This window comes from Eleutherodactylus coqui, chromosome 8, assembly GCF_035609145.1.
Source record: "Eleutherodactylus coqui strain aEleCoq1 chromosome 8, aEleCoq1.hap1, whole genome shotgun sequence".
Lineage (NCBI taxonomy): Eukaryota > Metazoa > Chordata > Amphibia > Anura > Eleutherodactylidae > Eleutherodactylus > Eleutherodactylus coqui.
In genome coordinates, this window is record NC_089844.1 from 82,190,271 (window position 1) to 82,216,944 (window position 26,674).

At 42.8% G+C, this 26,674-nt stretch overlaps 1 protein-coding gene across 3 annotated transcripts in view; it reads left to right on the plus strand.

Annotated features, from left to right (window-relative positions):
• Positions 1–475: 475 nt before the first annotated feature.
• The window catches only part of COBLL1 (cordon-bleu WH2 repeat protein like 1), a 125,638-nt gene continuing 99,439 nt past the window's right edge, over positions 476–26,674 (plus strand). For 2 of the 3 annotated variants that reach the window (XM_066575926.1, XM_066575928.1), the window contains exons 1-2: positions 666–839; positions 3,477–3,589. In XM_066575926.1, coding sequence (XP_066432023.1) covers positions 3,528–3,589 — 62 coding nt within the window. In that variant the 5' untranslated portion in view covers positions 666–839; positions 3,477–3,527. The other variant, XM_066575927.1, reaches the window with a different exon arrangement.

A 26,674-nucleotide genomic window follows, 5' to 3' on the forward strand; every position in this document is an offset into this window, starting at 1 on the left:
TCCTCTCCAAGTCTGTGTGTGCAGTGTGTATACCGATGTGTCCTCTCCTGGTCTGTGTGTGCAGTGTGTATACCGATGTGTCCTCTCCAAGTCCGTGTGTGCAGTGTGTATACCGATGTGTCCTCTCCTGGTCTGTGTGTGCAGTGTGTATACCGATGTGTCCTCTCCTGGTCTGTGTGTGCAGTGTGTATACCGATGTGTCCTCTCCTGGTCTGTGTGTGCAGTGTGTATACCGATGTGTCCTCTCCTGGTCTGTGTGTGCAGTGTGTATACCGATGTGTCCTCTCCTGGTCTGTGTGTGCAGTGTGTATACCGCTGTGTCCTCTCCTGCATGGTCTATGCGTGCAGTGTGTACAGTGTGCAGTGCTTACAGTGTGTACGCCGCTGTGTCCTCCCAGGTGTTGCATTCAGCCTCCGTTGGACTTTGCACCTCCCTCGCAGCTGCAGAGCAGGAACAGAACACAAGACGCTTTTCTCCTCCGACCGGCAGGGAATGTGCGGGAGAGAAGAGGAACGTGGAGAATGAACAAGACTCAACTTGAATGTTAAGCTGCCAGCAGCACAGAGAGTTAATAACCTCCAGAGGGCGGGGGCACACAGGCTGGCACCGCAGAACACAGGCTGCCTCTGTTCCCAGGGAGCACTCACGACAAGGTTGGTCTCAAGTTTCCTTTTCCCCCTTGGAGAAAGTTGCTCTAGGTGTGGTGCAGTAAGGGCTGGACTGTAGGTGCCCCGCTGGCAGCGCTGCCCTGACTGGCAGAGGGTTAAGCCATATGGTTGTTGGGCAGGAGGCAGAGCTGGGTAGTGCTGGATAGAGGGATCACATGGAAAGTGATAAGGTAAGTGCTGACATCTTACATCCTGGCAACTTCTGTTACTTGTGGCACAATGTGAATGGCCAAGTGTAGGAGGACTATCAAGTTAGAAGTTGTGAAAAGTACAGGAAAGTTTGGGCAGCTTGGCATAGTTTTAGCTCATTATTTGCATGCCCTGTAGTCAACGATGTAACAGCTTTGTTGTGACTCCTTGCTGTTGCTACAATGTTGTGCTGTTTTTATACACTTCACTATTTGACCTCCTTGTTAGTAAATAATAAGTGACAACTCAATTACCGCAGAGATCAAGTTTAACCCCTTCTTCATCATGATGTAGATTATTTTGTACAGGGTTTTCCCATATAGTTCTTGCAAGTACTGAGAACGTGGTTTGGGTTTAACATTAGACGCTAGAATGTCATTGATTAACTGTTAATGTACCCTCTCTATATAACATATGGTCATTCTAGAACTACAGGTCCCAGCTGTTGTAACAAAAGGGTTGTCACATGTTAAAGCATGCCTCCGGCACTACAAGTGCCAGCATGCCAGTACTTCAGCCGGATAATCGTTCAGATCACATGGTTAGCATTTATTTGGATAGTGCTGTGTATGTGTTTCCCATACCGTCCATGTACTGGGAACTAGTAGAAAGTTTGAGTTTGACAGTTTTTGGTAACTTTCACACAGGATGGAATATTCCACAACAATGTTGCAGAATCTACTCCCCGGTGGAATAATCAGCCCCAGGATCTACACTGCTAATGTGCAAATTTTGATCAGAATTGAAAATACCAGAATGCTGCCCAAAAAACTGTCTCAAAATCCGCAGTTAGCAGTACAGATTGTGGCGCGGAATTGTAGCACGGCATATTCAGTCCCGTGTGAAAGGTCCCTTGGTTGCCAAGAGCAGGCTTCTGATTTTGCATGTGATAGTGGAATTTTTCCAGACTTGCCTATAGACATGTGCATAATGTCAGCACCGTCTGCTGCATGAGTCAGTATCACAACACTGGCTGCTGGCAAAAAGATAAATGTTGTGGATTTTAGTGTGAAAGAGGATGACATGAAGTGTATCGGGTGGATGGTGACATGATGTGGAGGGGTGACATGGAGTTGAGGGGGGTACATGCTGAAGAAATGGTCATTTGATTAGTATTGATGTGAATGATGAGGAGCGGGTAACAGGAATATGTGGCGGACGGGCAGGAGATGAGGGGGTACATACTTAGGGTTGATTTGATAAGGAGCGGATGACATAAAGATGAGGGGGTACAGGATGTGATGGGGTGACATGGAGATAAAGGGGTACATGATGTGGAGGACTGATATGATAACGAAATGATTATATGCTTAGGGTTGATATGATAAGGGGGTGATTTGATAAAATGGGATGAGAAAATGAGGGGATAACATGATGATGAAGGGTACCATGAAGTAGTATGAATGGACTGACATGATAAAGAGGGGGCAAAATGAAAAGGATAGAGTGACGTCATACAGAGGGGGTGATATAAATAAGGAGGGGCTGACATGATAAAGTTGGGTGATACAAAAAGCATGGGGATAACATGATGAAGAAGGATAACATAGTGTGAATCGAGTGATATGAGAAGGAAGGGGCAAATGAAAATGATGGGATGATGTCATACAGAGGGGTGATATGATAAGCGGGGTGATATTGAAAGCACAGGGGTGGGGAGTAAAATGAAGAAGAAGGGTAATATACATGGAGTAACATGATAAGGAAGGTGCAAAATGAAAAGGATGGAGAGATGTCATACAGATGGTCATGGGGTAACGTCATACTGAGGGGTGATATTATAAGGAGGGTGGGACATGATGAAGGGTAAAGTGACATGACAAGTAGGGGTGAAATGAAAAGCATGGGGTGATGTCTTACAGAGGAGTCATATGACAAAGTGGGGGTTATATGGGAAGCATGGGGAAGTAACATGATGAAGAAGGGTAGCATAATATGATTGAGCTGACATGACAAAGAGGGGGCAAAATGAAAAGGATGGAGTAATATTATACAAAGGCGGTGATATAAGGAGGGGTGATATAAAAAGCCATGTGTGTGTGGGAGGGGGGAAAGCATGATAAGAAAGGGTAACATGCAGTAATATGAATGGAGTGGCATGATAAGGAATAGGCGAAATGAAAAGGATGGAGTGATGTCATACAGAGGGGGTGATCTATGGACGGTGTGACATCATATGGAGGGTGTGATATGACAAGGAGGGGTATTATGACAATGAGAGAGTACTATGGTGAAGAGGGGTGAAATAATAAGGAGGAGGTATTAATATAATAGGATTGAGGTTACAATTATTTGTGGCTGTTATCATGAGAAGGACAGTATGCTTAATAGGGCGCAGAAGATGAAACAATGACAGGGGTGACAAAATGAAAGTTAGTATAAGAAGGCAGCGCTATCAAAAGGGCAGATATGGTGATTGCAGGAAGACATGAAGGGGTAATATGATGGGGTGTCTTAATAAGAAGGCGGGACATGAAGAATGTGTTATATGTGGAGGATAATATGATGAGATTGGGGTGGCGTGTTGAAGGAGATGGGGGTATCAGGATTAGGAGGGGTAACATTGTAACGTGCGGGTGACTTGAGGTTGCCACTCATCCTGTTCATTTCTTCTGCAGCTGCTGAAATAAGGACGACTCTGCTGAGCACCCGAGGGACACTGCAGGGGAATGGACGATTCGGGATCTTGGTCTGAAAACTCCAGTCAGGACGCATCCCTGCCACCTTCAGGGTAAGAGGAAAGTGCTGGCAAACAAATCCCTGCGATCTGTGACATGTAAATCAGACTGTGGACTCCTGACCTTGTTGTGCAAGCTTTAACTCATGAAGAGTCGCTCATAACAGCGAGGTATACATGGAAGAGTAGGCAAAAGATGTCGGCGCAGACCCCCGGCCGCTGCCGTAATATTACACTTCAACCCGGTCTTCTGATTCTGCTGGAAATACAAAAAACGCTTCTTCATCCAAAACCTTAAAGACGCCTGAACCTTTATATAACGTCGGTGTCACACGGGCGTATTTGCACGCATATTTGCGAGTTCAATACGCAGAGAATAGAACGTATTGATTGCAATGGGTTTGTTCAAGTTTGCACATTTTGCGCATGGAAAAAAAATAGATCATGCTTTATTTTTCTGCTTTTTTGTGCAGCAAAGGTCCCCATAGAAGTCAATGGAGGCGCTGGGTAGGAAGGGGGGGAAATGCGTGCAGTATGCAAGGAGATGCGTGAAGCACTGCGTAATTCAGCTGGAAAAAGAACATATCTGGAACCCATTAACCCTCTCCAATCCACTGTCTGACCTCTAAAGACATTATAATTTAAGACTGTACAGCTCAGATGTTGGAAGACGTCCGTTGGGGTTCTCTTACTGTATATTGCCAGCCTCTCTGCTGTCAGAGCCTATCCAATGTGTCATCTCATGCAGTACTGGCTTTAGCCAGCATATAGCGCCATTGTATAACAGCAAAAAGAGTAAGCCCCCTAGGAAAACCAGAATACAAATTGGATTGGAAAGGGTTAAGACTAGTTAGTAGAGATGAGCGAACGTACTCGGATAAGCACTACTCGTCCGAGTAATGTGCCTTATCCGAGTACCGCTGTACTCGTCTTGAAAGATTCGGTGCGCTCCGCTGCTGACAGGTGAGTCGCAGCGGGGAGCGGGGCAGAGCGGGCGGGAGAGAAGGAGAGAAAGATCTCCCCTCCGTTCCTCCCCGCTCTCCCCTGCAGCTCCCCGCTCCGCAGCGCGTCCCGAATCTTTCAGCACGAGCGGGGAGGTACTCGGATAAAGCACATTACTCGGACGAGTAGTGCTTATCCGAGTACGTTCGCTCATCTCTACTAGTTAGCCATTTTAATCGGTGCGTCTTTGTTTGCCGCATGCGCAAATGAACATGCTTTGTGGGCACAATTAGTACATTAAAATACACTGATGCTCGCGTAAAAAAGCATAGGTAACTCCATATAAACGCTACACTCAGCCGCACGCAAATGCGCATATGCTCTTGTGAAGCCGGCCTAAATGGGGTGAAACAACCCAGAGCATGCAGTACTGCGGCTTACTGACATACATTGTGCTATACAGGGGTAAAAAAACGTTCTAATATGCTGAGTATTCCAGTTTACTATCATTGGCAAGATCTCTGTTTGCTGTCTTTGAATGGGAACATTCCTGTCTATACCTAGAGGAAAATCCAAGGCCGCTTTCAGACTAGCGTATTTTTACTCCGTTTCTGTTGCGTGTTTTGTTGCAGTATGTAATACGGAGTTAATCTAAATCTATGTATCCATTTACATTGTATTATTTTTCATGGCAGTGTTTCAAAAACGCAGCATGCTCTATTTTTGTCTGTTTTCACCTCCATATTTGCATTCATTGTAATTATTTTCTAGGCAAATATGGATCACTACTTAAATCCGATAGTGGCAAATATGGAGGCAGATATTGATCAATTACTGATGATATATGGTGGCAATATCCTCTATCAGGGTGGACTCACACCGGCGTGTTTGCATGCTTATTTGCACGCGCAATATTCAGAGAATAGAACCCATTGATTTTCATGGGCTTGCTCTCATTACTTGTGGGTTCTATTCTCTGTGCGCATCAACTTTGCACTCACAAAAACGTGTGCAAGTACGCTCCTGTGAGCCGTCCTAAGACTCTTTCCTTGGCTGCACAATATCTGTAGGGTGGCATTGCTCCGTGGATGGGATACGTCCGTGGTGATCACTCATGATCTCTGCAGCGGACTATTGGCTGTGCACCCTGTCCCGCCAGAAATGATCCCCAAATTCAGCACTTTGCAGTGGTTGGGTAATGTGCATTGATGCCAGGAGACATCTGGCGGTGGCTCTGTCATGCCCGTGGTCTGCTGCCCTTCTTTCAGGACGGAGACGTGTGGCCGCTGATTAGCTGTATGCACAGCACTTGTAGTGAGTCTTATCTCTGAGATTGGTGTTGGGTTACTAAAGATCTATAATGAAGTACTTCCCGCCATGTCTGGAGGCGTCCACTGCGTTGGGTAAAGGTCATTGTCTGCATCTTGTGATTTCTGGATTGTTACCTCTGCGATGTGCAAATACGACTCCTTACCTGGAAGTGAGTTCTTAAATTACACACCTGCAGGGAGGAACATGGCCAACATCTTCTGGGAGATCTGATATTTGCATCAAACACACGTAAAGATTGAGACCGTAGACACATGGGGGAGCTTTATGAAAGTTCATGCGTCTAGAATTTGGTCTATAATGCAACTTTTTTCAGTCTCATGGCGGCTTCAGACGAGGTATGTGCAAATATGATCACCTCAGTGCAACGTGTTTTCGCAGTGAGGTTGATTTGCACGCATGACTGCACATAAAGCTACTCTCATACACTTCATTTGTTAAAATGCACCCCATCATCACAATAGGTGGTGAGGTATGTTAAAAAGCGCCGAAACGCACTAAAATAGAGCCGACAGCATTTGAAAATTAGGCATTTGAAATGCCGCGTTCAAATGCCCATCTGAGAAGCCGCACTGAAATCAATGGAGGTGTTTTATAGCATTTAGCATTACATTAAATGGTGTGTGTGAGAAAGGCCTAATTCTGTACATTTTTACACACACAGGGCATGCTCACATGCACACACAACACACCCTGATTTAAAAGGCTATTTACCCTAACGTGGTGTTTTTCCCCACGTTTTTGCGCAGCGTTTCACAGATCCCGTTGCATATTCTGCATGCATTTGCACAACTCCCATATACTTCTATGGGACTCTTTGATGTGCAAATATTCCCCATAGGTGCTGTTCGTGAAATACATGGACAGTGCACAGACCAAAAACATGACTGTCGGAACAAGGCCTAAAGGTCTGAATCTCTAGACCCTGACTATGACCCACGCCAAGGGTAAACGTTCCCACGACAAGGAATACTTTACATTGACTTTCAATCACGTTTCCATCATGACCACCGAATTTCCCTATAAGGCTGAGTATTATTTTTTAGTTTACCCAGAATTCCTCTGTTAAGTGTACACATTTTGGCTGTAATTATCCAAGATTAACCATATGAGAACATATTACATCTTGGCCCCCCTTCCTTCGATCTTGTATCCAACTACTAGATGTTCGCATCTGGTTTTGCGTTGAAGTCTCCTTTCTTGTGGTTTTGCTGTTGCACAGTGGTGGAAAATATACATCCCATCTGACAGGAGCTGCAGATGGATTTCTGTGGCCTGCAACGTCTGGTTGGTTTGTGAATTTACTGTGCTTAGAAGGTAATGAAATATGTTTAAAGGGAATCTATCAGCTACGTTTAGCCTTACAAGCTAGGTTTATGTGCTGAAAGTTGGTGACCTGTTGAGTTGACTTACCTCCTTTCTCCTAGTGTCAAGTGTCCGAGTCGCCGGTGCAGGGCACTAAGTAGACCTCCCATTATCAAATTAGAATGGGCAGACTACTTGGCATGCAGCTCAATGCATTCAGTATGGTAACTGGGGAAAAGACAGGGGAGGTAAGCATCGAACGTACATCCCCGGACTCAGCGGGTCACATACCTTCAGTCCATAGACATAGCTTATAGGGCTAAAAGTAGGTGACAGAGTCTCTTTATAGTAAGCGTTCTCCATAGGCTACATGTATGGCAGCAAGTAACTCATTTCATCACCAACCTCATTCATCTCTCGCCTAGGTCTGCTAAAAATGTTTTGTGAGAACCTGACTGCGCTCCTGATCTTTGACAGCTTTTATATGGCTAATTCAACTTTTTTCTCCAATCGTCTTGAGTTTCTGGAGGGGATGTAGCTATCTGATACTGGCCGTTGTCATCTATTTCTGTTCTGATGGGGTAAAGTCCCTTGTCACTTGGTCATTGGGGTGTCCTCTATGTTCCTCAGGTGTTGCCTGGCAAGATTTTGTAGGTAGAGAATGCTAGTTACCTCTGTCGACATACATCCATGATAACATTTAGTTCTGTAACATGATCTGGTGTCGGTTACTATGATTAAGGGCAGCTTAGTTATGTAGGATGATAAAAATACTATACAAAGGGACCTGTCCATTAGCATCTGCAGGAAGGAGTGTGAATATATGAATATGCATGAGCTTCAGTGGACTCATCTCAGGCGCAGCACTGCAAAGTTTCAAAAGTAAGAACCCATTCACACGGGAATATTTTCTGTCTGTATTGTATTACAGACATATCATGGACAGCATTCAACATCATTCTTTGCATTGGTGTATTCAGATGAACATTTTTTACGCCGACCAATTGTTTGCGTAAAATAAATGATGCATGTCTTATTTTCATCCGTATTTAGAGTCCCCAATCACCTATTAAGGTTTATGGAATCATGTAAGGACACAGTAAATACGCAGGTGCATGTGTATTTATTGCATTTTTCACCCATGATACCAGGAGACAGTGGAAAAAATGGACATCAATTGAGCCTTCTTGCTCTTTTTTTGCAGACGTCAAAAACAGTGAATACGAATGCAATACAAACATAAAAAATACGCATATGCATCAAAATCCATGCAACGCGCACATAAACATGCACTAAAAACAGTGCATTATTTATGGACTGAAATTAGGTAGTTTTCTATCTACCTAATGTACACTGTGCACTGCTGTCTGTTTGGGCACTGCTGATCATGTGAGCAGCTCTGACCAATCAGAGTGCAGATATAGTGCATTGGTAGCCTAACTCTGCCTATGCATTGTGAGCATTAGGCAGTCAGAAGATTGTGTTGGTCCTCTTGGATGGCAAAAATGTGACCTGGGATAGCAGAGAAGAACTGCAAGCAATATATCCCTTTGCTCTGGTACTTCAACAGAATTTTGTTATGAATCTGTAGGGTCACCTTAAAATTCATCCGCCATCGTCAAATGCCTGAAATGCAAGCCTTTCCAAAATGATGAATGTTACGGACTTCTGAATAAAGTTTGGAACTATTTTAATTGCATTCACTCTTTTGCATCATGGTGAGCCAGACTTGGGTTCCATTCACATCACATTTTGTCTCCGTCCAGGGGTGCTGTCAGGGAGTCCATATAAATTCCCCAAAACGTAATTCTCTGGACAGAATCTGAATGGAACTGATCTTGGCCATTAGAGAAAAATGCTGAAATGGAGACCCATAGGCTCTTTGTTTCAGCAGGTTTCCATTCATTTCTGGCATTCGATGCTGGAAAGAATAGGGCAGTCCACCATGCTTTTCTTGCTGGCACAGAAGGCCATAAATGAACGGAATCTTGCAATTGGTCTCCATTTCATCAGTTTTTTTTTATAATGGCTGAGATAGGTTCCATTCAGGCTCTGTCCATGGATTCCTTTTTTGGGAATTTAAATGGACACCCTAATGGGAGCCTTGGAGGGAGACAAAAACATGATGTGAATGGAGTCATATTTGTATTTCTACAATCCTGAATGTTTATTCATCCATCAGAAATCAGTCAAGCTCAGTCTAGCCTTCACCTTGACGTACCATAATTAGTCTTAAAAAGTATAGTTCAATGGTGAAATCTTCGATGGAGGAAGAAGCTGGCTTCTCATCCTACTTTGGTTTCATTAAGGGTGGGTTCACACAGGGCGGATTCCCGTTGGAAATCTCGCGATTTGGCCACAGCAAAAACCGCAAGATTTCCGCCGGGAGAACCGCCGCGGTTTAAGCTGCGGCAGCTTTGAAGCGGCTCGGCCGCATGCTTTTTCATAGCGGAGAGCGCGGCCGCGACGTAAATAAACAAAAAAGAAAAGGTAAACAGACATGCTCAATCTTTGGAAACCGCGGCTGCGGCAGCCGCAGCGGCCGCAGCCGCAGCGGCCGCAGCCGCGCTTTCAACCGGATTTACCGCAGCGGATTAGCCGTCCCGTGTGGACGAGATTTCTGAGAAATCTCATCCACATGGCTGGCTAATCCCGAGATTAGCGGCCGCGGGCGGTTTTGCCACGGGCGGATCTGCTGCGGCAAAACCGCGGCAAATCCGCCCTGTGTGAACCCAGCCTAAAAATCAATATAGTTGGACATCTAGAACTTAACTACATAAAAAGAAGGCTATTTGGGCTGAATGATGTGGAGCTCAATTACTTTGGCATGGGAGGATTAAATTGAGCAAGATCTTAAGAAAAAGAGCAGAAAAGTGCGTTTGGGGCAATAGTTTTGGGGTGATAGCTGTCAGCTGAACATCTTGGGTCTATTCTATAGATATTCTGTACAGTTTGGGTGGTTTTGAAAATATAACATCACATTGTTCATGCTAAGACCGGACAGTGAATTAATGCCTTGTATATAAAAAGTATGTCTTTGCGTTGGTAATCCTTAAATACAAGTCTGAGGATTATATTTCAGTTGGGTTTGGCATAGCATGATAGCTGTCACATCAATAACTATGTGGAGAAAATGTGCTCTCTGTTTAGTGTAAAAAATGTGCAAATTCGACATGAATATTCATAGAGAGTAAAGTGTGCGATGCCTTCCTAGAAAAAGCAGAAGTCTTTCAGGAAAGTCCACATATTCGTTCTTCAAGTTCCTCCATTTTTAAGGCTCATTTTCCTCAGTGTACATGTGGCAATTACCAGATGATATTATTTTTTCACTATTGGTTTGATACTGTATAGTTTTTTAATCATTCTGTCTTCAATGTAATGGGGATTGGCCTTCTTATGATGACTATGGTAAACTTGTGCATGGACATTACTGTTAGTGGAATTTAAGACCACAGTTTCAGAGATGTTAAAATTGCCAAGCTCAAAGCCATAGAGCCAATAAACTCTGTAGAGTTTTGTGGGACTCCAATGACATGGAACTCCATCAATACTATATTCTAACATGTCAGAAAATACACTATCCTAGCACCTTACAGACCGCTAACCTGGCTACAGAAGCTGACTAATTAATTACAGCTGTTTCCAACAATTAGGTCATCTTTGCATTACTCATGGGCGAGAAGTTAGGTGCAATGAATCTGCCCACTAAAAAGGTTAAATTACTATTTTCAATACATCAATGGTCTCCAACCTGCGTCTCTCCCAAGTTTTGAGAAACTACAGTTCAGTTCACGCCATAAAAGCCTCTGGCTATCAGGGAATTCTGGGAGTTGTAGTTTAAAAAAAAAAGTTGAACGGTCACATGATGAAGACCACTGCACTACCTAAATAGCCTTTGGGACGTTTAATCGTGAAATTGTTTAAACCATCATACATGATCCTACCAAAAGTAGTTGGATACCTGAGCAAGAAACAAAATAGTATTTATTTCCATATGGTAATATTTTGCCCTAATGACATTGAATACTCTCCGTGGCATACGTTCTACTAAAGTCTGATACACTGCAGCTGGTGTTTCCCTCTATTCATCCTGCAAACATCTGTTAAAATCTCTCAATAAAGATGGACGCTGTTCAAAATTTCTGACCTGACATTCCTATTTGTCCCAAAGATGTTCAGTAGGTTCAGGTCGGAACTCTGTGCAGGCTAGTCTAATCATGGAGCATCCACATCCTCAAATCAATATAAACAAGCGTTGGATGTGTGACAAGGCGCGTTATCTTGTTGGAAGTATGGTTGACCATTTCCAGAGTATTGCCACATTGTCAGCAGCACATTATTATCTAGGATGTCAAGGCACACTTACGTGTTCATGGTTCTTGCCACTACAACCAACAGACAGAGACCAGGCCAAAACATCTCTAGACCATAACGGAACTTCTGCCGTACTTAACTGTTGGCACAACACACTCAGGAAAAAGGTGTTCCCCAGACATCCTCCACACCCAGGTATGTCCATTTATGTGAAGACGGAGTAGTGTGATTCATCACTCCATAGAGCCTTCTTCCATTGCTCAACTTTCCAATGACAATGCTCCTTGCACCATTGTAGACAAGCCATTGCATTTTGAGAGAACTTGCCAGATGTTTTCAGGATACATGGAGAGAAATGCCAGCTGAAGTGTTTTAGACGGTAGTAGAAAGTATGCAATGAAGAGTATCCAATGTCATTAGGGTCAAAGGAGCCCCACTTAGTAGGGACATAGGGAAATAAATTCCAATACTGATGCATGCTCAGGAGTCTAGCTATTTTTATTAGGCTAGTGATTTCCAATCTAGGACTGTGTATCAGAGGCTCCCATTATGGCAAACTTGAGCTCTCCTTGTATTACTTGGATAGCCATTCATCTGTTGGTCACCATGTAATGCTACATCTCCTTCACAGCAGCAGTAAAATACCTGGCTAGCCACAGCTTTTCCCAAGAAACGTTAACTGTTTACTGGGGACAGAATTTAGGCTGATCAGCTGATCAACCCGGTGGATGCATTTTGACCAATAATAGTAGGAGACGTTTGGTCAACTTTCATTTCACATGTATGACCAAAATTTAACCTTATATCTAAAGCCATATTATAAAGCTATACCTCTGTGTGCCTCCAATTGTATACAGAAGCACGCAATTTTTACTTAAGAATTGTGGTATGCTCTATTGCTTGTGTATAACAGAGGCATGCAGTGCCTCAGAATGCCTTGTGATAAGTCTGGATATGTAGGGAGTCTTTGTGTCTTCGTACCTGGTCCACCCATGGCTTTGCCATGTCGACAAGCCTTTAATGGCGATTTCCCACTTAGACAACCTCTTAGCATCTATTTTCTAGAACATTTCTTAGAGTTCTTTTAGACTTACCTACAAGATATTCTGCAGCTAAGGCTACCTATAGACATAAGATTTCGGGAAAATCCTACTAAAGGTCTAATGTGGGTCACTAGGGCCCTTTCTACAACATCGATATGCCCGGATAGATTTTTGTTTCCCTAGCAATTTCTTATTCTTTCCCCCACCTTTCCTATTAAATGGAATGTGCCATGTTGTACTGTGCAAACAGTCCTAGGAGTGGGTAATGTTATAGAACAGGAGGAGAAATAGTTTTCTGGGAGACGTTTCAGTATAACTTGTAGTTTATTCCTTTAAATCCCTACTTTTTCTATGTTTACGAGTCCAGTGGGCGGCCCTGCTTAAAGATTGACCATTATTTCTATATGCACTGCCATACAGAAATAGCTGTCAATCACTGATTAGGACCGCCCACTGGACTCCTAAGAAAGAACAGGGATTTGAAGGAATAAGCTACAAGTTATACTGACATTTTTACCAGAGAACTATTTCTCGATCTGTTCAGGTCCTCCTGTTCTATAACATGCTGCCCACATATCACTCTGCATCTACAATGTGACAGGTTCCCTTTAAATAACATGCATATTTATCCCACTAGTTTTTCTGCCTAATCAGCTGACAGTCTTGGTAAATTCCTTTGTTGGTTTTGCAACCTTCCAAAAACCCTCTCATGGTTGTCATGCTGCTTCAATGGTAAATACAGTCCTGTAGCCTTCGGGTTCATTTATATGGCGCAATTATGATTCTAGCCTGAATTATAATGAGCATTTTAAATGATAATTGCCTTGTGTGATGAGTAATCATAGATGATAGATAAGAAGTAAAGTGTTTATCATCAAAGGGATCCTGCAATACAAAACAAAATTACAATTCTGCTATCATATATGTCTATGTCTGTTCTCCAACTCTGTATTATAAAGATTAGCAGTTACAGAATGGTTTCTACATTGTAACAAGTTGTGACTGTGATATCCATGATTGTACTTATCTCACACCTTGCACAGAACCAAATACGGCCGGCCATATGCGTGAGCTGTAAATTGACCTGGCACACTTAAAAATTGGAACATTACTACATGGAAGTTACATAAAATGATTTTTCTATATGTCGCAGGTGGTGGTGGTGCGATGTAGGCTTCAGGATGTGATGCAGCAGGTGGAGTAATCAAGATAAACAGTATTTATTTGCAAATGCAGAAACAACAGCAAATAAAAGGATATTGATGGTTAAACAATTGAACTTGTACTTTCAAGCTCCTAGGCCCTATCTACTGCTAACTAAAATGTAGGAATAACAATATTCTATGCAAAATACGTAATAATGGTAACACGTCCTGGACAATATTAAGTTACACATCATAATTAACAGGACCATATCAAAGAAATGTAGATGATGCAATACAATGTGCAACTTTACTTTAGCCATCTCAAGCAGTCTTTTAGAAAAGCTGGTTGCCGTGTACACGTACGATGTCTCTTTAAATACCACAGTCCATGATCCAGATTCGAGAAACTTGCACAATATCAGTGTCTGTAATACTATCCCTTGATAGCAGGCCTGCCAACGAATTGTTCCTATCAGTGTGCACACCTAGCATCCTAACTGAGACCGGCCTCACTTACAAGTCTTTGCCGAAGAAATTCTCCAATTTCCTCCCTGTTCATCCTGGTAGCACAGGTAATGGCTTTCACTTGTTTCAGTCCGGTTCTCTCATTGCACAGTCTAACTCTTTTCTCTAACCTCTACACAGCTACTGTCTTGGTCAGCAGTCCCCTGATCACCGGGTTATTTCAGCCAGCAGTTCTTCTCAATTGCTAGTAGTCCCTTCCTCAGGCTAACGCTCCTCTTCTTAATGGTACTCAGTCAGTACCTCCTGTCCACTGCCAGACGCTCTGCCCTCTCTTTATGGTGCAGCAAAAGTTCCTTTTTAGATCTCAGGTCCATTGGTTCTTTATTAGAGAGCATGCTCACTACTGCTGCGCCCAAATTTGGCTCATATTTTGGCACAATTTTTTGGTGCATTTTACTGTGCATTACCATAACAACACTTTAACCCTTTTGGGTAGCGCTTTACATATATACAAAGAGGGGTCCCAAAGAATATCACAACTTTGGGATTGCTCAGTGTTAATGGGTCAGTAGTCTAATTTGCAGTACTAACTTGCCTTGCAGATACACGTCTCTATTCCATGAACATACTTCTTCTTTTCGCACCTCTGATTTATTTTCTTAGGAATGTCTTGATGTTGCCAACAAAATATATCAAAACGCAGAGATCCTCTTGTGTAATCTACTTGTTAGTGTTTGCATTGAAGAGCAACTGCAGTTACAATGTGGACTATGTGCAGTCTTTATAGCTCTTCTGTCCTCCTTCCTGACTGCTGATATGTGAATGCTCTTTGGACTACTTTGAGTATGCAAATGTGTTTTGGGTTGTGATTTTACAATGTGCTTCTACAACCTTCTCCATCCTGTATACTCAACTATTACTGAAATGTATTTTTCTTTGGTGGTATACACAGCTATATACACTGACTGGCCTCTTTATTAGTAACAGCCCTTTCATGATTGGAGCTTTCCTATATGGAAATTAGACCCCAGAGTGCAGCATAAAACCAAGTGATAAGTTTTCTATGGATCAGTTTCAGTGGGCAAACTTATCAGATGGGAAAGATCGAGTGATCTGAGTGACTTCCAGCAATAGCTGGTCATCAGTTCTAGACTAACTATGGCCAGGATTTCATACCCTGCCAACCTTGTGGGGGTTCTTTGTACATAGAATAGTGTGATCAAGGAAAAACATCCAGCATAAGGGGGTCCCGTGGATATGAACAACTTGCTAACTAATCCACTAAGGTGTCAGAGTGCACAACGTGTCGTCCCTTCGCATGGATGGGCTACAACTGCAGACATCCAAATCCAACGCCAAGACAAACAGGAAGCAAAACTCTATTGTGGAAAAGAACCAAAAATTGGATCACTGAGCAGTGGAAGAACATGGTCTGGTCTGATTGATCCAGATTTCTGTTGCACCGTGCTGATGGGAGGGTCAGAATTTGGCACAAGCTGCATGAATTGATGACCCCTTCCTGTCAGGTGCTGACAGTTCAGGCTGGTGGAGGTGCTGTAATGGTGTGCGGAATGTCTTCTTGGTATACTCTGGGTTGAATATTTCTGCAGAAGAATTTCAACACCTGGTAGCCAAATGAATTGCTGTGGTTCTAAAGCTTGAAGGAGGTCCAACGTACTACAAGATGGGGGTCTCTAATAAAGTAGCAGATTAGCGTAGTAATGTGCTTTTTTGTATAGTGTACAATAATATGCTAATTTGTGTGCAGTACCTGTAAAAACACTAGTGTAGAATATACAGTACTGTACTCACTTGTGTATTATATATACAGTACTGTACTCGCTTGTGTATTATATATACAGTACTGTGCTCACTAGTGTATAATGTACAGTACTGTACTCACTAGTGTATAATATACAGTACTGTACTCACTAGTGTAGAATATACAGTACTGTACTCACTTGTGTATTATATATACAGTACTGTACTCGCTTGTGTATTATATATACAGTACTGTGCTCACTAGTGTATAATGTACAGTATTGTACTCACTAGTGTATTATATATACAGTACAGTGCTCACTTGTGTATAATATATACAGTACTGTACTCACTTGTGTATTATATATACAGTACTGTACTCGCTTGTGTATTATATATACAGTACTGTGCTCACTAGTGTATAATGTACAGTATTGTACTCACTAGTGTATAATGTGCATTACTATACTCACTTATATATAATATGCAGTTATGTGCTCATCTGCATATACTGCAGTGTTTGGCGAATAGTATGTGGTAATGTGCTACTTTTTGTATAGTATCTGGTAATTTGCTCACTTGTGTATACTGTGTGGTAGTGTGGTCACTTCTGTGTAGAGCACTGCCAAGTGCTCACTTGCACATAGTGTGCCATGGTGTACTTGTGTGTATAGTCTGCTGTAATATTATCACTTGTTCTTCGTGTATCCATTTGTGTCTGTTGTGTAGTATTGTGCTCACCTGTGTATTAGGTGCTTATTTGTATATTGTGCGGTAATATGCTCACTGGTCTATGATATGCAGTATGTACTCAGTTGTATATAGGTGCGATAATGTGTATGTAGTGTGCAGTCATGTGCTCGTTTGCATAGACAGTGGACATAAAGTCTACACCCCCCGGTAAAATGCCAAGTTTTTATCATCTTAAAAAATCTAACAAAGGTGAATGATTTCAGATGTATTTCCACCTTCCACGTTATCTGTAGAATTCCACTGAAAAACAATCTGTAATCTTTTAGGGTATAAAAATAACAAAACTAAAGTAATGCGGTTGCATAAGTGTGAACACCCTCTTATATTTGGGGACGTGGTTGTGTTCAGAATCAGCCAATCACATTTAGGGCTTATTCACACGTCCGTATATCGGCTGGGTTTTCACGCCTGGCCGATATACGGTGTCCCTTTCTACAGAGGAGGAGGGGGGGGCGGGCCGGGCCAGGAGCAGTGCATTGAGCTCTCACCCCTTCTCCGCCTCTCGCCACTATTTGAATGGGAGGGGGCGGAACTTAGCTCCACCCTGCCCATCCCAGCCGATATACGGACGTGTGAATAAGCCCTTAAACTGATGATAAATAGTAATCAGTACTCCGCTGCCATTATTTACAGGGATACTCATTTACCTAATATAAAGTTCAGCTCTTCCAAGAGGATTTTGCGGACATTTTTTCAGTTGCATCTTTCAGCAAAAGCCGTGAAGAGCTACAACACATCAAAGGGACCGGATTGTTGAAAGGGATCAGTCAGGAGAAGGGGAACAAAAATGTCCATTACATATACTAGGGAACACAGTGATGACGGTCATCAAGAAGTGGATTAAATTTGGCACAACAGTGACATTACCAAGAACTGAACGTTCCTAAAAAAAATGATGAAATGATCAGAAGAAAATTAGTCCTGGAGGCTCCTAAGAGGCTGACAGCAAGATTAAAGGAGCTGCAGGAGTTTCTGGCAAGTACTGGTTGTATAATGCATGTGACAACCATCTCCCGTGTTCTTCATATGTCTGGGCTGTGGGGGAGAGGGGCAAGATGGAAGCCTTTTCTAACAAAGAAAAACATCCGAGCCCAGCTATGTCTTGCCAAAACCTACATCAAGTCTGCCAAATGTCTGTGGAAGAACAGGTTGAACTATTTGGCCATAATTCGAGAAGGTATGTTTGGCGTAAAGCCAACACTGTGCATCACCAAGAAAACCCCATACACCCAGTGAAGATGGTGGGGGCAGCATTATGCTTTGGAGCTATTTTTTGCTGCTGTAACTGGGGCTTTAGTCAAGGTGGAGGGAGTTATTGACTGTCCCAAAGATCACTAAAATAGAACATGTTGCGGTTTTATTTCCGCAAGCTAAATTGCAATAGCTCTCTGCTTATGTGAGCAGACATGCGAATGTTCTATTGTTTGAATGTGCGAAATACCGTGGATCATCCATGCGGGGGATGATCGTGGATTCCGCAATTCAAACCTGGTCATGTAAGACCGGCCTACGGATGTGCATATTTATGCAACCACATCATTTGGCATATATGGCATATAATATATGTCAATGCGCTGAGGCTTAAGTTGAAGCTTCTGGGCCCCAATGCAAAACCTGTAACAGGGCCCCCAACTATAGTTCTTTATTCATAGTACTGGGCTCCCTATATGGAGGAGATAGGCCTTATGGGCCCCTAAGGCTCCTGGGCCTGGGTGCTACTGCATCCCCTATAGTTACCCTAATGATAGGAGTTCTTACTGCTCACCCATTTTTCCAGGCCTCATCGGAGATCCATCAGATCAAAAATGTCCCTGGTGAGAAGTCATTGACCCCTATGGGTAGCAAATATCTAGCACACACAGATCACACATCTTGAACATCCCCCATGAATTCTCTAAAGCCTCTTAGCAAGTTTCTTCAACAGTCCTGTCCACTAGGCATCTGCTCCCCATTGGAGTCAATGACCTACTTGCTTTGAAAACATCTAGCCTGCTTAGTAAACAGAATGGGCAAGAACCCACGCGTTCAACAATGGCAGACTACACACATAACAGCCCTATAGGTCTTCAGCCTTCCCGCTTGTATAGTTGTTTCACACATATTTGAGTTTTTGAGGTCACGTCTGGCAGAAGATGGGAAAATAGCAGACATAAGTTAAACAAATATGTCAGATATTGAATCTATGAGTTCAGCATCAGTTTTAACCCAGGATTTTTTTATGTGCCAGTTGGCAAGCCTGGCTGAGCTTTGCACATATTTGATGAAGAGAAATTTAGTACTGTGCATTTTTTGGCGCCGGCTTGAGGCTATCACATACAAACTACACAAATCCAAGGGCTGGACCAGCAGAGATTGATATGTTTCTGTTGCCGCCAGTAATCATTTTGGATATATTTGACGTCTTACATATGTTACTGGGGCGAGAGGGGTTTTTAATATATCAGATATATGGCTGCTGAATTTTGGAGGATGTTTGGCAGGGCCTCCTTGACTCGTATGTAATGTCTGTATGATGTCCGGGCCGACTATGGGATCCTGATGTCTGCAAGGTCCTTGAGAGCTAAAAGTTTCAAGATTCCAAATCAGTTTGAAGTGTAATCTAAGCTTTTCTTGAAATGTTGCCATGTCAGGAAAGAATGAGTTCTTTTCACTGTGTTTGATTTCAAACGACCTGAACATAGCAAACAAAGGCATGGACTTTGAAATATTTCTTATTCTACCTCGGTGGACTCTGACGGCCCTTGTTTCCAATTGTGCCGTGCAATACAGTAAATCGTGTCTCAAATTGCAGAAATTCCACTTAATGAAAAGGTTAAAAACCATATTTTTAAGTTTTTGTTCACATTGATGTTATTTTGTCACACTTTTTATGAACAGAATTAGGGTGGTTTCACACCTGCTCAGGGATCCCGCCTTTCTGCGCCATTCGGGGAGCGTTGGCTCCATCATAGGACAGAACCCGAATAGCACCGAACAGACCCCATTGACTATAATAGAGTAAGTTCGTTTTCTACTCAGCTGCCTGGTATTTTGTGCCAGATCTGTGGCAGAACCTTCTATCGGAGGCTCCAATGCAGATGTGAAACCACCCGTAATTGCATAGTTGATGATTTTATTGTATAATTTTTAAAGTCAGTCATTTATAGACATTTAAGGGGTTGCCTAGTTAAAAATGCAACAATAAAACATTAGGGTACTTACCTGTCTTCAACGCTGCAGCCTTGCGACTCTCTTGGTGTCTGTTGAGAGCAGAAATCAGGTGACTGATGCCTGCCAATCAGAGGCCGCAGTATCGCCACCCATCCTACTTACATTAACGCTCTCATACTGGGTGGGATGATGCCAGGATCTTGGAACAGTGATGTGGCGGCCTCTGATAGACAGGCAGTGGTCATCTGATTTCCACTGTCAACAGATACTGGGAGAATCACCAGGGATGACGACAGGTAAATACCCTTTGTTTTATTGTTTCCACTCATTTGACTCTAATGCTAAAACTGAACTTTTACCTGGACAACCCCTTAAAACGTAACCTGCCATCACTTTTGAGCCCCATAAGCTACTTAATGGGACTCAAAGGGGAGGCTATGGGGGTCCATGTTGCGGTGTTTCATATTAAGCGGATGCCCTGTTCCAGCACTATGTCCTGCAATCTAGCAGGAGTCGGTCAGGTGATCAGCTGTCTGAGGAAGCCAAGGACTCGGAGGAGAAGACGGAAGCAGTTTATAACCTCTTCTTGCCATCTCTTTTCTAACTGATGTAGCACTCAATAAGTATTGCGCAGAGAATAGGGGAAGCGGCAGGGAGCCCCGGTGATCATATGATGGCTAGCGACTCCCGGCATGGCTGAGCTTCTGAGTCTTAGCAGACCCCAGCCCAGGTCTGCCGGGTCTGACTACTATGACACTATGGGAATGTTTTCGCCTGTAACAGGGGCTCCTATGGATGTCCCAGTTACAGTGGAAAACCATGAAATAAGAAAAAACATGATGTTATGAAGGTCTTATATGATGTCATATGGCATATAGATGTAAAAAAATTACAAAAATAAGTTTAAAAAACTACAGAACACAATACAAATATATTGAAAAAAACAATGTCCCCTTCACACCAACCTAACTGTCACTATATCCGTTCCGTAATAAATAAGATGGGAAACCCATGCCTGGTTTTATTTTAGTGTAATTATTATAAATTATTTTTTAACTCTCTGTACATATTACCCTTAAAAAACAGAAAAGCAAAAAACTGCAAGTGAAAAAAGGCATTAAAAACAGCCCTATGTGTCACAGCAAAAAATGCTGCAAAACAAATTGACAACACAAGAAAAATAGGGTCATAAAACCACCACCAGTATAAAATTACTAAAAAGTGTCTGGTCCTTTAAGACCAAAACACTCTGGTCCTTAATTTGTAGCACCTACAGCAGTCTAAAGAACAAAAGGTTCTGTCCCATTTTAAGTGGGTATACTTCAATGGTCACTCTTGCATTGATGACCTATTCTCAGGATAGGCCATGAATCATTGGTGAGGATCCACCGCTTAGGATCTCCGCTGATCGGACATTGTCATCAGTGGTCAGGGCATGAAGTGTAATAGCTGGCTTCACTCTCGTTGTAATAGGGGGGTATGCCTCCTATTACACTTCTGGTTCCTCATTGCGGTCAGGTCCGGAGGTGTAATAGGAGGCATCGCTCCCATTGATTTCAATGAGAATGAAGCCGGCTATTACAATTCCAACCCCGACTACCGATGATGACGTTGGCCCACTGTCAGTGTTTCCTAGCTTGCTTCAGATTCTGACATCCTTATTTCTTTCCTGGAATAGTGTCCTGAACTGCCCCATTCTCTGTATAAGGGATTTAGTTGCCCTTGGTTAAATATTGCAGGTCTCAGCACAGAGAGAATTCATGGGCCAGATCATGCCCGCAAGGAAAAATAGGAGGGGGGCAGTTGGGTAAGACTTTGGCAAATAAGAGATTCCCAAAGTCAATAGTGAAATATTCTCTTTGTGTGTGAGGACTTGCAGAATGATTTATGCAACGCAGCATGAATGGGAGGTTATGTAAGACATGGTTGTGCTGAGTCCCCTGGGGCATTATTGTACATAGATGTGAAGGGGCCCTATAGCAAATATCACAGGCTGTAATGGGGCAGTGTAGTGATCATTGAATACACACACAGCACATGGTCCCCCAAAATATGGCCATTGAATTGCGCCTTAGGGTTGACTCACACAGGCATATGCGCAAAAAGGCTTGTATAACTGCTCTGTGAATTACACACCCTTGCGCACATTTTTGTGCATATTACTGTACTTTTTGCTCTTGCAGGGCCATTTCACATGGGTGCCTGACATAGCCACATCCCAATTTAAGAGGCTGTTTAGCCTAATTAGTTCCAGATATGTTCTTTTTAATGCAAAATTGCACATTATATTGCACAATTGCGCAGGTATTGAGCGCGCATTTGTGCACCTCCCATAGACTTCTATGCGGCCTTTGTGTGCGCAAATACACACAAAAATAGAGCATGCTGGGTTTTAGTCTCTTTGTATTGTGCATGCAAACATGCCCGTGTGAGTCCGCCCTTACACAGTAGATGGAAATCTTGCAAAAGTTCTCGGTACCCAATAGCAAAGGGAATGGGACCAGCCAGGAAACTGTCGCTAAGCATACTCTTGCATCTGCATGGTTTGCCTGTATGTTATATAGTGAGATCCACTCTTTCTAGTGATTTCTCTCTTCTTCAAATAGAGGGATTCCTCAAGCAGGAAACACCGCCCTGATGGGGCGACCCCTATAACTCAGCGTACATTATAAGACTACAGCAGCATTTGCACTTTGTTGGTTAGGCTAATACTTGGTGTAACTTTTTAGAAGCCCTTCAGACCTCCTAAAAAGGTCCCATCGAACATAACAATACGGCAGGTAACAAAATTATGCAAAACAAAAACTGAGCTGTGTAATTTGTTTGAGCATGGAGGGTGTAGAGACACTGATCTTTGATGTAATGCTAGAAAGGCATTTCCTTGGAGCATGTAGGAACCTGCTCTTCTGTGCATTGTCTGAGAACAAGAAATATTTGCTTAGAAGAGCACCTCAAATACAGCGAGGATCTTCCAGCATTAGGGCTTATTTACATGGGCGATATTCCCAAGCGAGTTCCATCTGATTGCGATATGGACAGAATTCGTATGGGAAAAGAGCCCATTCATTGGAATGGGTAGATGCAAACTAGGAATTTTCATCTGGTACGAGTCTTAAAAATCACTGCATGTCCTATTCTTCGTCTCGTCTCACACGACAATAGGGCTTGTAATGTGTAGTATCCCAGTCATTATTTCAAGGCTTGTATAAAGAGTCTACCATTGACTTGCAGGAATCTGCCTTCCCATAGGTGGCGCTGCAGAGGTATTGTTCTATCTCCCTTATTTGCATATTACCCAGAGGAGCATGAGTGGCCTTATAAGTCTTCTCACTCACCTTCTAGGTGCTCTCTCTAAGGAGAAAAGATAGCATTCCTGACACACAGCCTCAGTCACTGAGAATTCTATAATTCGCTGGTTTGAGTCCCAATTGTAAGGGTGATTCACACAAACATATTCTCATGCAATTTTTGTGCGATACGAGGAAAAAAAATACAGCATGTTCTATCTTCTATCCCTCGCAACGCCTCGCCCAATTTCACTGAAGCAACGTGATTTTTAATCAAAAACACTATGTTTCGCTGTGAAAATCGCATGTTGACTAGTGTGAATTGGGCTGTATTTACATGGGCGAGTGTGGTGTAGGTCAGTGAAATACTGACTGTTGCGCCTGCAATTTACCTGTGTGCACAACACAATGTGTTTTAAGGTCAAATATGCAAAAAAGAGAAGATGGAACAATACCTCTGCAGCGCCACCTATTTGATGGCAGCATTCCTTCAAATCAATGTACAACTCTTTAAACAAGTTTTTAGAACAATGATTGGGAATAGTAAACCAGGCAAGAATCCATACACAGACAGCTGTTTCAGTGTGTGTGACCCTCATCAGTGTGCAGTAGGTTTCTGGCTTAGCTAGTGAGAGGCCTGTGATGTGGGACAAGATGGGTGTCATCTTTCCTTAAGGAGACCACCTAGAAGGTGTGGAGACACTTAGGAGGTGAGTGAGGTGACTTATAAGGCCATGCATGCTCCTCTGGGTAATATATGCAAATAAGGTCAACTGGCACACTTTGCATTATATTTAAGCACATAATTCTTGCACGTTCTTATTGTGTGTTTTTCACAAGCGTGGAAAAAATCTCATGTGGTTCCAATAGTAAAATGCTTGAAAAATGCATCACACTCGCATCTAAACTGAATGGCATGGGAGTGCTGTTTTTTTCAGACAATAATGGGCGATTCTTGACCAAGAATTGCCGAAAAATAGGACATGCTGTGATTTTTCAGACTTGGATTAGCCGTCCGGGAGAAAAATTGCTTATGCGTATAAATCCAAATGAATGAGTTCCTTTCATATTGCAATCAGACAGAACTTTTATAATAAAATATAAAATATTTAATAAGGTTATAGATACAGTAGTGGACGACTCCAGTCAGAGGGGAAATCGACTGTGATCACTGGATATAACGGTACTTAAATCACTTTTATGGTCTGCAAAGCACCTGTGTATAGCTGGTATCTAGCATTATAATCACTGTATGAGCCGTTGCAGATTTACTGCCACATATGTCGCAACACACTGCAAAGGTGTGCGCTGAAGGACAGTTTACACACAACAATTATTGCTCAAAAGCCATCTTTTGAGCGATAATTGTTGCATGTAAATGTGGCCATCTTTCACTTTTTTGCCGAACGATGATTTTATGTTCAGCATAAAATCCATTGTCCATCAAAATAGCTGATAGCAGGGAACTCATGCTGTGTTCTCCGCGAGGAGCGCTGATAACATTGTCTCAGCTGTCAGCCCCGAGGCAGAACAAAGGGAATGTCTTCAGAGAACAGATCACCCGTTGTTCTCTGAATAAAACTCCCAGTGGCTCACACGCATTAATAAGCTACTAATTGGCATTAGTACCAATTAGTAGTTTATGCAAAACGATTGCTCAAAAGTCATTTTTGTGTGTAAAAGGGCCTAGAGATTTTATCGCCCAAGGGCCCGCATAAACCTGGAGCTGGCCCTGGACAGGCCATCCATAATTTACTACTGGACAACCCCTTTAATACTTCTTGCGATGCAAACAGATGTTAACCAAGAATATGCGCAGCAGCCATTCAGGCATTCGGTTAAACTGTAAAGGGTTGTATGAGTTTATAGAGACAGGGCTGCTTTTCTTTGCAGAACTGATGACACTTTTATCCATGTCTGATAATGTAACTCAAGCTCATTCAAGTGAATGGGGCTGAACTGCTATACAAAACACAACTTATGGACAAAAGTAACAATTTTTGGGGGAGAAACTCCCAACAGTCCTTTGATGGCAGAAGTTGGGGAGTGAAGCCTGAGACAAGTTGTATGTCTTTTGTAATACTGGGAACAAGTCTCAGCAACAAGCATCTGGCAACAGCTTCTTCCCCTGTGTAGGACAAAGTTTACTGAAGAGAGCTCTGTATGTGTGCACACCTTGCAGTATATTACCTGTGACTATATATGGTCCCTATTCACTCAGGAGGAATGTACAGTATGCAAGGAATCCTATGTGTGCACTTGTAGTTTTCTCCTAGTTTTTGCTAAGCCTATGTAAACAAATACTCTAATGCCAGTAACTGTGTTCTCGGAGAATAGCTCTCAGGTAGGAAACTTTTATTTATAGTGTCTGAGATCATGTGTTTAAAGGGGTTCTCCAGGACTTTTACTATTTATGACCTATTGTATCCTCAGGTCATCAATAGTTGATCGTCAGGGGTCTGCCGCTTGGGATCCCCACTAATTAGTAGATCCCCAGATTCGCTGTTAGAGTGGACAGCTCTGAAAACAGATAGCGCTGTCAAAGATACTTTGTATACTAAAGGGGATCTCCACGACTTTTACTATTGATGTCCATCCAGTTTAGCCTATTAGCCCCCAATGTTGATCCAGACGAAGGCAAAAAAAAACCACAATGAGGTGGAAGCCAATTTTCCCCATTTAAGGTATAATCCCCATCAATAATAATTCATCGGTGGGAGTCCACTATTTGGTATCCCTGCCAATCAGCTGGTCCCCAGGCTCGCTGTCAGTACAGACAGTGCTGGAAGCAGATACTGCTGCCCTTATTGCAGTGGCCCGATTTGGTACTACAGGCACCGATCCCACTGAATTCAATGGGAGTTGTGCATGCAGTACCAAACCGATTCGCTGCAATATGGACGCACTCTCTACTTCCAGCACTGTCTGTACTGACAGCGAGCCTGGGGAACAGCTGTTTGGTGGGGATCCCAAACAGTGGACTCCCACCAATGAATTTTTGATGACCTATCATGAGGATAGGTCATCAATAGTAAAAGTCGTGGAGAACCCATTTAATATATAAAGTTCCTTTAGGGTGTTTAGTCACACACATATGCTTTTTTGCAAAAATGTTGATGTGGTCAGAAGGAAGTATCAGTCTGTTATTTCTTTTGCTAGAGCTATCGTCATGGAGACATCTCAGTTTTTCTGCCCTGTACAACATATGCAAATGAGCGCTAGACCCTCCCATGGGCATTCTTCTTAGCTCAGACTGGTCCTGGTTTCAGCCTTCTCCAAGCCCTCCCCTTGCCTAATAATTGACACTTTCTTTCTGCTTTTGACAGTTCCAAAAACCCCATTAATGGAGGATGTATTGATATGTATTGTCTTATTGCAGTGACTATTCTGGCTGTATACTGCACCTCACACAATTCTTCTTTTCTGCATTGTATGTTTCATTTTAACAAGTAGCGATGTCATCCAGAGAATGGGATTTGTGCGCTGAGATTGCTATTGAGGATTATGGAGCCTGTTGCATTCCTATTTTGCTATAAAGCTACTTGCACTTTGGTAAAGTTGTGTCACGCAGCATCCGCTTTTTTCATTGTCGGTGATTCATTTGGGCAAAACGCCAAATTCATTTCCCATGACCCTCCCAGCTAC